Below are 16,959 nucleotides of genomic sequence, written 5' to 3'. Positions count from 1 at the left end.
TTGTTTTCAATTCTCGTCAAAACTCATCTTTCTCCGAAGCACCCGTCTCATGAAATAGATGTGTAAAATATTCTTCTGTTCTGATATTATAAAGTTATATCATAAAATATATTATTTTCTGTTGCCTTTGCAGGTAAGGGAAGAGAAATTGTGCATCTTAAAATCTATTTGTAAAACTATGTTAAAGACAGAATTGTACAATGCTATCTCTTTTCTTAATGTTTAAATATTTCCACAAATGCTTTGTGAAACTAAATCATTCATGCCAAATGCTGAAAGGACCAGGACTGCTTAACTTAAACGTTTTAGTAACTAAAGTCCAAGGTATGGTCATAAGCTCAAAAAATCCAAACAACATAAGCACAGTACCCACGACACCTGTCTTTTCATACAAATCTTAATTCACTTGACCATGATATGATTATCCAAGTTGGTCTCTCTTGCTTGTCAGTTCTACTTTGTGCATCAATGCTACTCTATGTGTGATCTTTGACATGTTGCTCAGAGTGATTTCCCTTTCCCCGGGTAGATCCTGTTTAGCTTAAAGGAGTTAACACAACTTTCCCTGACCTTGCGGGGCAAAACATTCAGATTCTGTATTTAACAAAGCTCATTAAGCTACAGTGATCAGTCAGAGCTTGGAATGAAAAGGGGCCATCATTTAACTAAAATATCAGTAATTGGCGAAGTAAGTTAAAGTATTAACTAATCAGTACAACATTTCTGTCTGCCTGCTTTACCATTTTACTTTATTTTGTGTGATATATGATCACTGCTCTGTACAGTGATGGATGAAAATGGATCATTGGTCATGGATAGATTTCAGCTTCTCTTTGATTCCTCTTGGCTGGAGGTTGGTGCCGGGGTTACACACCAGGCTCTGTGTGTGTGTGTGTGTGTGTGTGTGTGTGTGTGTGAGAGAGAGTGAGTGAGTGAGTGAGTGAGTGAGTGTGTGTGTGTGTGTGTGTGTGTGTGTTGGGGTAGGATCAAGTCCTGGATATGGGTCATGTAAAGCTGACTCCTCCTACTCTCTTGTTAATACTGTAACACATGCTCTTCTTTTGGATTTTGTCAGTCAAACGCTGTAGTCCTCAATATATCTTTCATAAAAAGATATATCGGTAGGATTATACCATGTTTATTTATTTGTATTGTTTTATTTTGAAAAGCTTCATATTTTAGGTTTCTTGGGCTCTTATTTAGTTGTATAAAGTGTGACATTTTATACAATGGGATTGTTCAGGTGCCGCCGGAAATTCCGTGTTGGTATTTATATATGACTGTTACCTGAACAGTTGTGCTGACCAGGTCTCGTCTCCTCTCCAGCAGTGAGGTGCTTCGTTCCCAGGCCTCCTGTACAGCCTGGAGCTCTGACTGCAGTCGGCTCTGACACTCAGAGTCTGTCATGGTTTCACATAACTGTCTGCCAGCCTGCAGCACCCGGGTGTACACGGGGGAGTGTTGACCCAGAGCGTCTTTAACACACTTGGAAAGATGTTAAGATTTTAACAAATTAATATATTAGATTTGGCACACAATTGCACTTTTCCGCAACAACAAAGAAAGATTTTTGTTCATTAATGTAGGAAGATGTCTGTACACTCTCACTGTCACCCATACACACTAACCTGGTAATCATCCACGTAGCTTCGTAGCTGATGTAGTGTACACAGAGCAGGTCCAGCTGGAGGCAGCAAAGAGTCAACGTCCCTCAACAGCTTCCACAATAGTTTCAAGCCACGTTGGTAGACTCTCAACTGGCTCACTTGTTCCTTTGTCAAGGACCTCCGCTGGCTAGCCACAGCCACGGAGTTAAGCCAGCTCTCCCTCATGCAAGTTACTTGTGCCATGAGTTCAGATCTGTAAAGAAGCATCACAAAGGTTGCTTTATTATATTTTGGAGAAAAACAATGGTACCTGCTGTAAACTGTTGACATCTGTTGGCAAACCTGTTGCCATCCATCCAAAAACATGCAATGAGAGCAATATAAAATGGGGGAATAAGTGGAATTATTCAGTTGTCTATATAAGGGTATGTAGAATTAAGCATAATACACTTTCCTTGCAACATAAAACAAAACAAAAAAAAAGTAAAAATTACAAGTGGGTCTGTCATTGTCCCTTCACAGGCAACTGCTAAATCAATACAAACAATAACAGGATTTTAAGACTGTCTTAAAGCTTTAAGTAGCAATCCCAGCAAGAGCAGAAACTTTCCTTTAGCTCCTAAAAGATTTAAGAGCGTTTAAGCTTTCCAAAGACTGTAAAAAATGATTTAAGGAAGCTTAGGGAATTAAACATCTAAATGTCCCAGGGTAAAAAAACATAATTGAGACAAACTGTGTCTGTCTAACCAAGTTATGACGCACATTGCAGTTCTTGCCTCACGTCTCACTAAACATTCAACTCTTCTTCACAGTGTGAAAGACTCTGCTTTAGAATTAAAGTGGATGCTTGGAAGTAATATACAGGAAAGATCAAGAAACAAAAGGAATTCTAACCAACCTATACAGATTCTGTGTCAACTTTCCTTTAGCTCCTAAAAGATGTAAGAGCTTTTTAAGCTTTCCAAAGACTGTAAAAAATGATTTAAGGAAGCTTTGGGGAATTCTATCATCTAAATGTCCCAGGGTAAGAAAAAAGCTGCACACACTGCATTTCTGTCCTACCTAGTACATTTTTTGCCTTACTGCACCTATAAACTATCTTTAAGTCTTATCTCCCCCTTTTTAACAGAAACTGTCATGGTGACATCACTGTTGTTATTGTCCTATTGATTAGTTGCTGAATGTCAAAAGGGTGGGTCTTGTCTAGTTATGAGCCTGTAAGAAGCAGACAAACCTTGAACCTTGATAACAAATAGAGGGAGATAAGCAGGAAGAAACCAAGAGTGACAATAAAATATGGCAACTTTAATGTGTGCTCATAAACTATTACTAACTTAGAGTTATGGGTTCCATTTTGGTGCCAATATGGTGTGCTAAACTGCTAAATGCTTCGATCCTCTGTGATTTTTTTTAACTTCATTCTTGTCCTGAAAGGAGACATAGATGAAAGGAAGAACCAGGGGGAACTAGGGCTTAAAAGGAGAGAGATGAGCCGACGCTGTACGCAGTATTTTGGACTCTGGAGCTCATTAAGCGTATTACATGTCTTCTAAGATTTTTCCATCACTTACCTTTTCTCTCCTGTTTCTGTTTCCATGGACTCCACTGCATGGCAGAGAAGACCCTGCAGAAGCTGGTGTCCAATCATTATTTCAACCTCAAGCCTCTGTGGAAGAGAGAGAGACAACAACAGGAGAGTTTCATAGGTGACGCATGACTCATTATTGTACCACGTAACACCAAAAAAAGCAAGACGTTTTAAATGACACCATTGTAGAGTAATTAGGATTTTTTTTTGTTTTAAAATAACATTCACTATTTAAAACAAATGGCACTTAAGCTTCCTAATGTTCTGCCATAATCACAGCGTTTATGCTGATGAGGTCATTAATTCAGCTGCCTTAATGACCAAATACTTCTTTGTAAACATGCTTGTCATCTAGCAACACGTGGGCAGAATACAGATGAACGGTTTATCTAGCGTTCAGTCATATCTGCAGATGCAGGGGAGGGAAAGCCTTTTACAACAATACATAACAAATAATGTAACACTAGTTTTCCTCTAAAAAGTTAGAATAGCTGGGAGAGTTAGCTTTGATTTTAAAGGTCTTATATTGTGAAAAGTGAGATTTTAATTTCTTTTTTCAGTATAAAGCAGGTTGAGATGCTATATAAATACTGTGAAAGTATGAAAAAAACGCTCAATCCACAGAGAAATGCGCACAGCTCGTATTTAGAAACTGTGCCTTTGTATGTACAATGTACAATTGTGATGTCACAACTCTACCATATACTACATGTATAGGTAGAAGGTGCCGCTACAGTGCCGTAGTACAATGCAGTACAGGTTTATTCAGACAGAAAGTACGAGGGAAAAAAATGATTTGGGGTTTCTACTAGAACATGTTTACATGCTTTAATGTTAAAAATAAATAAATAAATAAAACAAGTATCAACCTGAAACTAAGCATAATATAGGACCTTTTCAGATAATCTGTCATTTGGACTTTAAATTTGTCAAAAAACTTGAAGCACTTTAAATTCCTTAATTCCCAGATGACTTTAGTCCTAAAGCCATTCAGACACTGGTCCCAGTTGTTCAGATACCAATCTTATCAATGTCCCTGAAATGACAGAAATGCAGAGAATCTGAAAAGTGTATTGTACCTGATGGACAGTCAGCATCTCTTGGAGGCTGGAGAAACTTTGAGGTTTTTTACACACTGATTCCTCCTCAAGCTTCTTCTGGATAGACGACAGGTTCTTACACTTCTCCTGGAAGTTCTGGAAGCGCTGACGCTCAGCCTGCAGCGCTCTGGGGGAACAAAGGACACGATAAAAGACAATTACCTACAACCAGAAGCTTCAAAATGGACACATCAACTGTATTCCATCAGAAAATTAAATTAGTGATTAAAGCCTTGCACATCTTGTAAAACAACAGATAATGTTGTGAATTTCTGCACAAGGCCAGAATAACTGCAATGATTGTAAAGGCTCCCACAAAGAAATATACAGCTCTATTTTTCCCCAGCTAAATGTTTTGTGAACCTTCAAACTGCAAACCTCAATTGCACACTTTATGGATTTTCATTTGTGTATAATTTTGATCTGAACTTTCTCACCTGTTCATGTCAGATGTATGAGTCAGGCTTTCAACCCACTGTCTGCTGAGCATGTGGAGTCTCTCCGTCTCATGGTTGTTAAGGGTCAAATAATCACTAATGTCACTGACGTCAACCAGTAATTGAAACAGATCATTGGTTCCCAGGAGAACCTGCTGCCCATCCAAGAAATAAAAAAAAACATAGCACATTTTCAGTTTACTGAGGGGCCCTCAAAAACAAAATTGAGACAACTGTCTAACCAAGTTATGACGCACATTGCAGTTCATGCCTCACGTCTCACTAAACATTCAACTCTTCTTCACAGTGTGAAAGACTCTGCTTTAGAATTAAAGAGGATGCTTGGAAGTAATATATAAGAAAGGTCATTTATGGGAAACTAAAGGGATTCTGACCAACCTTCACAGATTCTGTGTCAATCAAGCTGGTCTTAAGTTTATGTTGTGTGTTCTGTGTGTGCTTTTCAAGGGCCAGTAGTCCAGTTTGAAATAGCTTCTGTTGCTTCAAACTCTCCTGCACACAGAGAAAAATGTGATAATGTTAATAACGTTTCAAATTAAATGTCAGGAAAACTGGTCTTCATTCATTAGACACTTGATGAACTAGATTTCATGTTGATAGGTAGCTATTTGTATTAGTCACTGTACGGATGATCTTCTATCAATTCTTGAACTGTGACAGAAGCAGGAAAAAAAACAACATTTCTGCAATTGTTGTAAAATGAAGGTGATGTTTCGACTAATTTCCTCACCTGAAGACTTTTCTTTTTCCCTGACATCGCCCGGCTCAGAAGCAGGACATCACGTGACAGCAGTCTGGTATCTGATTGGATTAAATTTGTGGCCATTGATTGTAGCCGTCCAACGAGAGGCTTGGAAGCCGCGAGCACATCTCCCACACAGCTTTGCAAATCCTCAGCAGCATCCTGCAACTTCTGGTGTTAAGAGCGTGAGAGTGTTATAATCACTGGATTTAACTGGATTGTATTAATAAGTATTTCCTGCTTTCCATCATCTTTCCAACTGTTTTCATCGATGTACCTTAAAGAACTTAAGATCACAACATCATAGCTGCTTTTTATCCTCTTGAAAAATGGAAATCTTGTTTTCCACAAATGGTTCTGACGCAAGTATTTCAAAATACACCTTTTAGTGAAATGGGATGGAAATGGAAAAAATGAAATTTTTTCCATTTCGATCCCACTTCATAAATTCACATTTTGTGCAAAACAACACGTAATGCAGCCATAAGTACATGCTGTCTGTTTCTTTTCAAAAATTGGAGACCAGTAATTGGGAAACGAGTGAATTCTAAAAAAAAAAAAATAATAATACTGGCATTACTGTATGAAAAACAAGCAGTCTAATAACCATGTTATCAAACTGGTTCTGTCTGTTCTGTGACCTTTAACAATGCCAGAAATTAGTTTCAAATACTTAAAATACAACAAATCCTCAAATGTTTAGGAGCCCTAAATAAATGTAGAAAGATGTGGCACACTTTTAACATATCATCATATCATATCATATCATCAGTGAGTCTGCATTATTAAACAAATCTGAAATGCTAAATGTCAAGATTAATTTTAAGGTTAGTTGCTTAAGTTTGATATATGTTGATATTTTTTTAACAAACAAAACACAGGTATGTCAACTTAAAACAGTTTTTCAAAAGCTGTGATCAAAACATTATCTTTAAATAATTGTTACTGTAAAATGTCCCACTCAGTACATATTGTCACACAATTCTGTCCTTAACAAAAAATGTTTTGTATGTATGTTATGTGTTGTCATGTTAATAAATTGTTATCAACAGCCGACTCATACATTGAAATTGGCCTTGAAAATAAAAAGGAATCAATCAGGTTCTAATCTTTTCCACGTTGCAAGAATGCACAGTAGCATTAAATCAGCGATGATAATCAACAACCACTGGACTTTGGTGGACACACTTACACTAGACTGCACATTTAAACTCACCTCCACTGAGCGAACCATGGCCTGTGTGTCCTGCTGAGGTGAAGATGTCGACAGCTCCTCCCACTGATGCCACAGAGTTTGCAGGTGAAGGGAGCAGCGATCAGACAGGTGAGTGTACTCCTGCCATAGGGAAAGTGTCTCTACAGTCTTCATGTGCTCATCCTTCAGCTCCTGCACCACGTCCTTCCACCTGAACACAATAGATTGTTACTCTATAGTCTATAGCCACGACATTCCACTTCCGGGATTACACTGTTCCTGCTGGAAATTCCGCCAGATGTACCTCTTTTCGGCCGGATGTCTGTTACCTCACGATTTCTTTGTGATGGAATTATAAACTCCAGTCCTATCTGTCCAATCTGAGTTTTCTGTTGCACGATTAAACAACTTTTGAACGTGCACGTTCCACCAAAACAAGTTCCCTCCCGAGGCTATTTTGCAACGGCACAGCGGCGCTGTCCAGCGCTTTGCGCTTTGGTTTAAAGAAATGCAAATAAACCAGAGCACGTTTTTCTCCCATCGCGGAATGCTGTGTGGACTAGCCAGACCCTCCTCCGCAGCGCTGTGGAGGAAGGTCTGGCAGAGACTTATTACTCTATACCTCTATAATCTTTGTGTGCATACAGTGTGACTACAATTGTCTTATTGAGCTGTACATGACGCCAGTGATGAGAGAGACTTTTTTGTCTCCTTCAAATTTGAATATCGCTGATTCTGTTTTGTAATTTCAGGCCACTGACCGTTTGCATTCTCCTTTCATTTGATCATCTAGCGCCTGTGCTGTTCCATGATGAAGAGTCTTTACAAGGCGCTGATAGAATTTGTCCATGGACGCCCAAAGCTCTTCCTCTTTTCCAGCCTTCTCCTGGAGTTGCTGTGCACAAAAAAACACCTTTTATATTTTCACTTCAGAGGTGCATTTACTTCCCCAAAAGCTAAGTACAATGACAGCCTTTGATGACACCTATACTGAATCTGTCAGAACTAGATGGAAGGGCTTTTAACTTCATACAGTTACAATTGGCTGGCTGGTTTTAGAGTAAGCAAAGCAGCAAAGCCTGTATATGCACATGTGTACAGGTTTTGATGGTCAGTGCTTCTGCTCACCTGGAGAAAGTCCATGTGTCCTTCTGCCTGCTTCAGTGAAAACAGAGGCTGATGCAGCAGAGCACAGCGCACCCTGGTGGTGTGCAGAGAAACCTCCCTCAGATCTCTCTCAAAACAACTCCACTCCTCCACAGTCTGCTGTAGAGCTGGTCTCAGAGCTTCCATCTGCAAATTACCACAAAGAAGGACAGAATGAGGTTTGCTGTTTTTGATAAAGCATCAGACAGTTTGGAGGATTTACTTAATATTTTTTAGGACCACGTTCCTTGTTTTAAAGAAATATAGCACTTTACTGTTACTTTGCTTAAATATAAAATACTTAAGATTATTGGCAAGAAATCATCCAGGCAGATCACTGGTTCTGGTTCTTTACTTTTTATGCCAATTTTTATTGTAATAATAATGTGCTTTATGCTAAAATTTTAGGTAACTTGTATTATCAGAAGTTTGAGGACTTGAGTAAGATGAGTTGGTTAGGAGTTAGTCAGGATTAGTGGTTTGTACTTGGCATGGAGAGCTATACATTTTATCATTTTCTGTTGTTACAATGAACGTTTTTTTTGGACTATTGCAGGTGAGAACATTGCATATTTTCTGATTTTAGCTGTACTTATCCAACACTTTCAACACTTTTTATGAAAACTGGTAGCATAATGCTTTTTATTTGTATTCAAGTTGGTGTAAAAACATTTTTTAAGAGTATTTTACTTGTCTGCCTTTATTTGATAGGACAGCTAGGTGAGAAAGACATGCAGGAAATTGTCACAGGTCGGATTTGAACCTCTCAGTAGGCTATATGTGCGCCTGCTCTACCCACTGAGCCAACCCAGCCATGAATTTGGTGTAAATTTTACCAAACAAGCTGCAAGACATGGACACAAATTAAGTCTTTTTCAAATAATACTGGACAGTTACTGCTATATAATATAGTGTTCCTTAAAGGCCATTTTTCATATTAAAATACTGATTAGCAAAGCTTTAATGATATGTTATATAAATGTGTGTATAAAAGCTATACAAGCATGGGGCAACATATCTTGTCATTTCCAAGAGACAAGCGGATGGTTTTGGATTTTCAAAATTTTAAAATCAAGGAGGCACATTTGTTTATCAGAAAAGGCATCATAAATATCTTGGTAAATAACTTTAATGAACGTTTTTCTGGCTCTAATTTATCCATGTCTCTGATTGCAATAACAGATTTATCTTTACCTGTTGACTAAGATCCAAACAAGCATGACACACACTCTCTGCCCGGCCAGAGAAGGCGATATCACAAGGGTGAGCCTCTTCCTTTTCAACATACACTCGTGTGGCTTTCAACTCCTGCAAAGCTGCAGCCACCTCCTTCACTCTGCCCACAGCAGCCTGGAAGAAAAACAGGAGCAGCCTCAAGATTAGAGGACAGCAGCAGTAGAGACAGTTCAAACATACGCCTGCTTACATCCTGTTACTGTACCTCCCACTCCAGCAGAGCCCTACGAGCCAGAGTTTGACTGCTGGGCTGGTTCCACTGATTCAGCTGCTTTTTCTGCTGTTGTATCCAGCCGTGAAGATGCTGTAACCGCCTCTCTCTGTTTGCACAAGTGTGATGCATCTGTTCAGCTTCACGAGTCTGAGAGGGCATATGTTTATTTTAAGTTACTTTGGAGAGTCACACAGTACAAGCTTTTTCCATTGTTGTTGGCATAAATTGACTTATTTTTGTGGCTTGACTAATGGGTTCCAGTGATTATATAAACTATTAGCTGATATTTGTGCTGATAGAACATATTTGAGCTTTTAAAGACAAAAAACACTTGGGGTTTTAGATTCTTTGACTTGGTTGTATGGAAACATGCATCCAAACAAATACCAGACCAGAAAAATAAATGAGGTTACAGTTGCATCATTCAATTTCAGATTCCACAGGTTGTGGCATTTGAATGTAATAATATTGGTAGCTGAAGAACACACCTGGCTCTCCAACTCTGTCTGAAGGTGCAGCCACTGCAGTCTGTGAGCGCCAAGTTTCTCTGCAAACATTGTGAGTTCGGAGCGGAGAGGCTGCACGTCCACTCCCACCACCCGAGGCACAGACTGGCACAGGAAATCAAGAAGGAGCCTCCCATTGACCATGCCTGCCTTTAACTCCTGATGCAGAACATTACAGTACATAACAAGTAATCAATACAAACACTCATACAGTATAAAAAAACAGGAGGTTTTCTTGCGTATTTGATTGCTATGATAAATTAGTTTGCATCATCCTCCTCTATTATATTATAAAGGTACCCTTTACTTTGATTCTGAATTTCATTTTAATTGGAGGTGTCCAGAAACATATTTCCAGTGTAATATACGTATTTCATACATTTCCTTATTGTTCTTAAGCACTGTAAATCATTAGTAGTGCTTTTATTGCATTATACATATGTCCTTTGTCCTTTATTTTTTTGCCTTTCAAAGTAAATATTTATTTAAAAACAAATGCTGTGCAAAATCTAACTAGTTCATCTCAAAGAAAATATTGTAAAAATCAAGCTTTCATTTATGTTTCGCTGTGCAGAATAGGGTTGTTTGATTTATCTTGTTGACTTAATGTAAGGGCTAATGTTGAAACACAGTCACATCATATAAGGATGAACAAATGTGAAATTTTAAGATACCTATTCACTGAATGTCAAGCAAATTTCTCTAAATTTAGTAGATGGGCAACATTTAAAAAGCCCTGACATTGACACAACCATGAATTAAAACCACTCAGTAAAGAGATTCACAGAATGAAAAGTCTAAAGTGAGCAGTGGACGTAGGACTACCTGGTAGTGCTGCAGGATGTCAGTGATCTGAGCAGCATCTTTGGCCTCGAGGACTGTTTCTTTTTCCTGGTTCAGCTGAGCATCCAGCTTCTTCAGCCAGTCCTCCAGGTCAGACAGCAGCTTCACCGGTGGCCATGCTGCCAGCAGCCGCTAACAGACACCAGAAAGGAAGAGGGATTTTAACTTTACATGAAAACCTGAACTTTTTCATTATTTCATTCATCCAGCTAGGTGATGAAACAGTAATTTCAATGTGATCTTTTGTGCCTGTCCAACTCATTTAATCTTTCTTTGGTAGTTAAGATCTTTTCATCCTTTCATCCTGAGCGGCTTTTACTTTATACTCCACGAGCTCGGTCTGAACTTGAAAAAACTGCTTTTAGTTTTTAGTGCACCCGACTCCTGGAACAAATTACAGCACTTTCTTAACCTCTTTCAAACCTGCAAACTTCTACTTGTAAGTGCTTTACATAATTGTATTTTCTTTTGCATCCCTGTCATCGTAATTTATTTTTCAAATAATTTTCCAATTCAGAATGTTTTGTTGTCTCTCTTTATTTCTTATGATTGTAGTTTCTGTGTTGTTCTGTTTTTGTCTTTGTAATCTGACTCGATGACATTGAAAATGAGGGTCGCCCCTCAATGATCTCTCGAGGATAAATAAAGGTTGAATGAATGAATCCTCTCCTTGGGTGATTGCTAAAAGGTAAAATGAACCTTTCTAAAGGCAAACCTGGCAGGACTGGCATAATCATTATTATGATGTAGATTGTCTGGTTCCGTTCACTGGTGAGAAATGGTGAGGAAGAAATAAAAGTGTCCTTCGCCTCCAGAACATTTGTCCTCCCAAATGTTCTGTCCTCAATCAGCCCAAAACAGATTTAAACAGGGTTTACACTCCCCTTCACTGCAGGGGATTTACCAACGCCTCATTATTTTTTGAAAACCAACAGAACCTCAGTGGAATTTAGAGCAGTACAATTTAATGAAAAATAGTAATGATAAAAGGACATTTGATGCAATAAAGGTTGGGGATCATGCTGACCATTGCATCATTTATTTAAGGTAATTATTCCACAGTGGAACTATTCATTTCACAGTTACGGTGCAACCACCGTGTATTTGTTTTTTCTCAGCAAAGGTGAAAGCTCTTTGTCTATACTGTACCTGTTGCAGCAGGTCTTGTATCTTAGACAGGTCAGAGGTCAGCTGGCTCCAGTTGCCGTCCAGCTGGGCGAGCTGAGCCCTCAGCCCGGGACAATCAGCTTCCCTCAGGTGGAGCAGCCGAGCGGCTTCCCTGGAAACAGACGCCCTCTGCACTGACATGGCTTCAATCTCCATGGAGAAGTCCTGGGGGATGAGAACAGAACCGGTGGTTGCCAAAAACATGTCTAGCATGTGTGATTGATGCATTCTAAACTGCTGACTGGGTTTTAATTTCAGCATCAACCCTGTGCATCCTTAGCTGAAACCAGCATCTGCTAAAGTCCATAATACATGTGTTTTAAACATTAAGATTCTGAACTGTCACTAATATGAGTGCTGACAGTGTGTACAGTATTGTAAACAAATCACCAAAAGGTCTGAGGAAACATGAAAAACGTTGTTTTTCCTGGGTGAAAAAGCCATAGTTGACAATAGTCATTCTCTGTTAATGATACATAAATGTGCTGAGTAGACAAGAAAGGCTTACCAGCAGCTTGATCAGATTGCTGTGAATAGACTCCTCGTTCAGGTCAGTGGTGTCAGCCAGGTTTGACCAAGTCTTCTGGTGTTTGTTGGCACCAACCAGCCATTCACTGACCGAGGCAAAGTCAGTCTGGAATCTGTGGGGAGGATGAGAAAAAGAGATATCTCATCCAGTGGGGCAGAACATGACTGCTCCTTAATAAAGAGTGAATAGAGGACTTAGGCCTGGGTCCAATACTGCTAAACACGACCGAAGATGTGTGTGTTTTCTTTTTGTTGTGATGTCATGGACAAAACGCTAGATATAAATAATTCATTCCCCATGTTTGTTTTTCAGGTGGCACATTTTGCGTGGAAAGTCTGTGTTTCACTCAAATTTACTGACTAAATCCCAGGGAATATCCTTCTAATACATCTAATCTATCTATCTATCTATCTATCTAACAGTTGCATTAAGCCTGTAGATATGTGCACATAGAGATGTCAAACTGTGATGGATTTGAGCTTAAGCTTGCTCTTCTCCAAATGGACCTCACTGCTACACAATTTTACTCAAAGTGCTATCAAAGCTTCTCATTAATACTTTTCACTGCAGCCTCCATCGTTTTCTAAGGAGAAAGAAAAACATTTAAACCAAGGAAAAGTTGTGAAAGAAAACAGAAATCCAGAAATTTGAGATTTTAATTCTCACCATCTCTCTCTTTTTGGGCAAAATATACTTTTAGGGCATGAAATGAAAACAAAAAAACAATGACTATCACATATAAGGTTTCAATCTCATACTAAACCTGTAAAAAAAAAAAAAATGACTGTCGTATATTTTAACATGCATACAAATAAATACAAAACTCAGCATCTTCACATTGCAAACCCTAAACGAAACAATATCTATGAATAAAATCACCTACATGGTGGTTCCACTGCTCAGGCAATAATTAAAACTGCCTGGTCTACATTGATAGATAATAAAGTCTTCTATTGTTGACATGCCAATAATCTGTCTTTATTTCCCACATGAATTGGAAGTTGGTATTTTTGAGCCTGTCCCACCTGGCCCGGCTGTCCTGGAGATCTCTGCAGCGTTGAATCTCCTGCTCAGTCCACCTGTAGGCGCTCTGCCATCGCAGCTCCAGAGCGCCTCCTGCATAACCGACTGTGGCAGCAAACTCTGGCTCTGTCTGCAGCCTCTTCCCCTGATCCAGGAGCAGTCCTAAAGCAACTCTGCTCTCATCCAGCTGGACCAAAGTTTGCTAAGAGAAAAGGACGAGCCAACCGTACGCATTATGCTGAGTTTACATCAAACTCTGGGAGATTCTTTTGACAAGCCAATTCCACACTAACGTTTGAAGAGACAACATGCCTTTTGAGTCTATTATTAATACAATTTAGTTTGTTTAGGTACATTAACATTAATTTGTTAACATTAGTAAATGTACGGTGGCCAAAAGGGGCAAACGCCCTGCAACTTAAGAAAACACACCCAAATAGACAAAACACAAGCAAATTAAGAAAACAACTTCATTCATTTGACAACACATAGCAAACGCGCTGCAAATAAAAAACGATGCAAAAAGAAAAGCACGCAAACTCTGAAAAAAGAAGCGATGCAAAAAGAAAAACAACTTCATTAATTTGACAACACATGCGGAGCATTCAGCAAACGCGCTGCAAACACACACAACACAACCAAATACATAATATGAAATATGAAACGATGCAAAAAGAAAAGCACACAAACCCAGACAACAAATGCAACAAAAAAACGCAGCATCCAGATTACACAACGGAAGTTCTCCAGACCTCTAGAGGGAGCAGCTAGTGGAACAGCTGGATTTTCGACCCCACGGGGAGAGAGCTCTCTGCCTTTTTATTAGAGTCGGGTATGGCTGCAGCCTGGAGAACTCCATAGACTGTATATTAAATTCATATTATTATTATTAATAACATAACATATTAATAATATACAGTCTATGCTCCCGTCTCATGCCCTCCCGGCTGGTGCCGTCCCCGAGCTTCGGCTTTTCAAAATAAAAGCTTGCGTCTGGTCCGCTATGTCTTTGTACTTTGGTGTGTTGGATGTTTGTGAACTAAACAGTATGGCAATCATGCTAATGAATACAATAACTTTTTCAGCAGATGTCTTACTTACAACACGATGGAGTTAGCAAAGCAGTTTTGTGTTTATATGTGCGAGTGGGATTTATTCAGATTGATAAATCCCACGGTAAATTGGCTGGTTTACTAAACAGGGAGGAACTAGAAATCCTGTCTGTTTTTTTGTATTTCAAGAGCGAATTGCTCCACAATATGAATACAGATTGATCATTTATTTTGTTGGTAACCGTTGTTGTATAATCACAATATCACACTTGAGGAGGCCTATACTTCAGTGGTGCGCCTTTCGGACCTCGAAATGAAACCCTCTCACGTAATATGGCTTAAACAAACGTCAACGTTAAACGCTGATGCAGTTTTAAATGTTTTATCACCACGAGTTTACAGACGTCTCTGCTGATTGAGTATCACCTGTGACCTGAGCCAAGACACACCCACCAAACAAGAGAAAACATATCTCAAACATAGACTTAATAGTTACAGTCCATGCAGTTGCTCTCTCTCTCTCTCTCTCTCTCTCTCTCTCTCTCTCTCTCCCTTCTCTCCCCGTGGGGTTGAAAATCCAGCTGTTCCACTAGCTGCTCCCTCTAGAGGTCTGGAGAACTTCCGTTGTGCAATCTGGATGCTGCGTTTCTTTGTTGCATTTGTTTTCTGGGTTTGCGTGTTGCAGCGTGTTTGCTGAATGCTGCGCATGTGTTGTCAAATTAATGAAGTTGTTTTTCCTTTTTGCATCGCTTCTTTTTTCGGGGTTTGCGTGCTTTTCTTTTTGCATCGTTGTTTATGTATTTGATTGTGTTGTGTGTATTTGCAGCAGATGCTGCACATGTGTTGTCAAATGAATGAAGTTGTTTTCTTAATTTGCTTGTGTTTTGTCTATTTGGGTGTGTGTGTTTTCTTAAGTTGCAGGGCGTTTGCCCCTGTCGGCCACCGTATAAATGTGTCCCTTAAAATGTAAAGAAAATATAAGGGCTCTTTTTTTTAGGGTGTTTCACACAAATGTTCAAAATAAGCTCATCATAGCTGACGGAGAGACATCAACACAAAAAGAGGTTTCCTCTCTTGCCCTCACTATGCTCCCTTCACCTTCCCATAGAATTACAATTATCTATATATACAGTAGTTCATGCATGTTCTCTAGAGGCTGTGTGTTGTAGGTGAGACAACAAACACATTCAATGTTTGTGAGCAATGTGACGGGGTTTTTACCTGGCAGGCATTTTGTCGGTGCTGTGCTAACCCCTCGTCGTCTCCCTCTGGTTCCCCGTTGCTGATGAAGGCTTCGAGATCATCCAGCAGCGTCCCAAGTCGACCGCAATTATCCTCCCACCGGGTCCACTCCTGCAACGGGGTCCAACCATAAACCCACGCATCCATTTTAACAAACACCAAAATACAAGAGATTTCCCACAAGATACATTCACATTTGTTTATGTATGAATTCATATGGCCCTCAGCAAATGTGCACTACAAACCTGGATCCTCCTTTGAGAAGCCACTTCCTGTTCCAGAGCCTGTTGCTGCAAAGTTTTGGCTCTGACTTCCAGCTGTACCCGCTCATCCTCCTGGCACTTGAGTGCTTCTGGCTCACGTTGGAACAGATGCTGCACAAAAGCTAACTGAGACCTGAGGACCCGCAGGAGCTTCTGGATCACCAAGAGACCAGATTTATGACAGAAGTGAAGTGAAATAATTGCACAGTTAGCCGTTTGTGAATAAAGGAAGGGAGACTGAGGTCTAAATAACGTTATGTGAAGTCAAATCATTAGTTATTTTAGCACTGGACGTCTCTTTGAAAACCACCAAGAGGCACTCGGAAAAGTGGCTTTTTTAAATCAAGTATTTGCCTGCCTGTAGAAGAACTTGCTGAAAGCACAGTGCGGTACCTTGTGTCTGCAGAGAACGGCTTGAAGTTGGCTGTGGTTGTGAACGTGGCTCATCTGCCCCTCTGTTATGCATTCTTCACCCAGTTCCAGGAGGCGAGTTATCCCCTGAAGCAAGGACCGGGAAGCTTGCTGTAGCTTGGCGTTTTCCCCTGGACTCTCCCTCAGATGTCGGCCCAGCACACACTGCTGAGAGATACAGGAAAAGCACAAAGTTTAAGGAAAATACTATTTACTTATACAGATCCTGCACCACTCTTACTTTGATATTAGTCTGTAATTAGGATTGGTTTACTGCTGGTTTCTTTTTCTTCTAAGGGTGTAGTGAAAGCCATATTTTACTGGCTCTTATAAGGTAAGTTTGTTTTCTATTTGTTTAGGAAGACTGAAATATTGGCCATTAATTATGGCACCCACATTAGTTCGATATGTTTTTAATTCAAATTCCTCTTTCTCCATGTGTCATTAAAAGCAGAAATCATAATGTAGCAGTTGTGGACTTTCATTTTTTTTTCTGCTCTTTGACAGCAGATCTTAAATTCAGCCTTTCTTGTAATGTAAATATTGTTGTTATGAGAGTTAATTAGAATGTTTTAGACATGCACTGTATTTACCGGGCATGTTATACAAGTGTGCATATACAAATGCAAATGTGCAC

The 16,959-nt window shown here is 39.5% G+C and overlaps 1 protein-coding gene across 1 annotated transcript in view; it reads right to left on the bottom strand.

The window, feature by feature from the left end:
* syne2a (spectrin repeat containing, nuclear envelope 2a) overlaps window positions 1-16,959 on the bottom strand; it is a 95,503-nt gene that overhangs the window by 22,374 nt on the left and 56,170 nt on the right. The window contains exons 75-94 of the mRNA XM_078274639.1: window positions 16,305-16,490; window positions 15,894-16,064; window positions 15,628-15,759; window positions 13,357-13,556; window positions 12,311-12,443; window positions 11,785-11,967; window positions 10,618-10,767; window positions 9,775-9,951; window positions 9,278-9,433; window positions 9,031-9,186; window positions 7,819-7,983; window positions 7,452-7,585; window positions 6,712-6,901; window positions 5,484-5,666; window positions 5,132-5,245; window positions 4,733-4,884; window positions 4,275-4,422; window positions 3,179-3,273; window positions 1,629-1,860; window positions 1,288-1,485 (exon numbers count right to left, since the gene is read on the bottom strand). Of these exons, the coding sequence (XP_078130765.1) occupies window positions 1,288-1,485; window positions 1,629-1,860; window positions 3,179-3,273; window positions 4,275-4,422; window positions 4,733-4,884; window positions 5,132-5,245; window positions 5,484-5,666; window positions 6,712-6,901; window positions 7,452-7,585; window positions 7,819-7,983; window positions 9,031-9,186; window positions 9,278-9,433; window positions 9,775-9,951; window positions 10,618-10,767; window positions 11,785-11,967; window positions 12,311-12,443; window positions 13,357-13,556; window positions 15,628-15,759; window positions 15,894-16,064; window positions 16,305-16,490 (3,255 nt within the window). The remainder of the gene's footprint in view (window positions 1-1,287; window positions 1,486-1,628; window positions 1,861-3,178; window positions 3,274-4,274; window positions 4,423-4,732; window positions 4,885-5,131; window positions 5,246-5,483; window positions 5,667-6,711; window positions 6,902-7,451; window positions 7,586-7,818; window positions 7,984-9,030; window positions 9,187-9,277; window positions 9,434-9,774; window positions 9,952-10,617; window positions 10,768-11,784; window positions 11,968-12,310; window positions 12,444-13,356; window positions 13,557-15,627; window positions 15,760-15,893; window positions 16,065-16,304; window positions 16,491-16,959) is intronic.

Source organism: Sander vitreus, chromosome 18 (assembly GCF_031162955.1).
Source record: "Sander vitreus isolate 19-12246 chromosome 18, sanVit1, whole genome shotgun sequence".
NCBI classification, from domain to species: Eukaryota; Metazoa; Chordata; class Actinopteri; order Perciformes; family Percidae; genus Sander; species Sander vitreus.
This window is presented reverse-complemented; position numbering and strand designations above follow the sequence as displayed.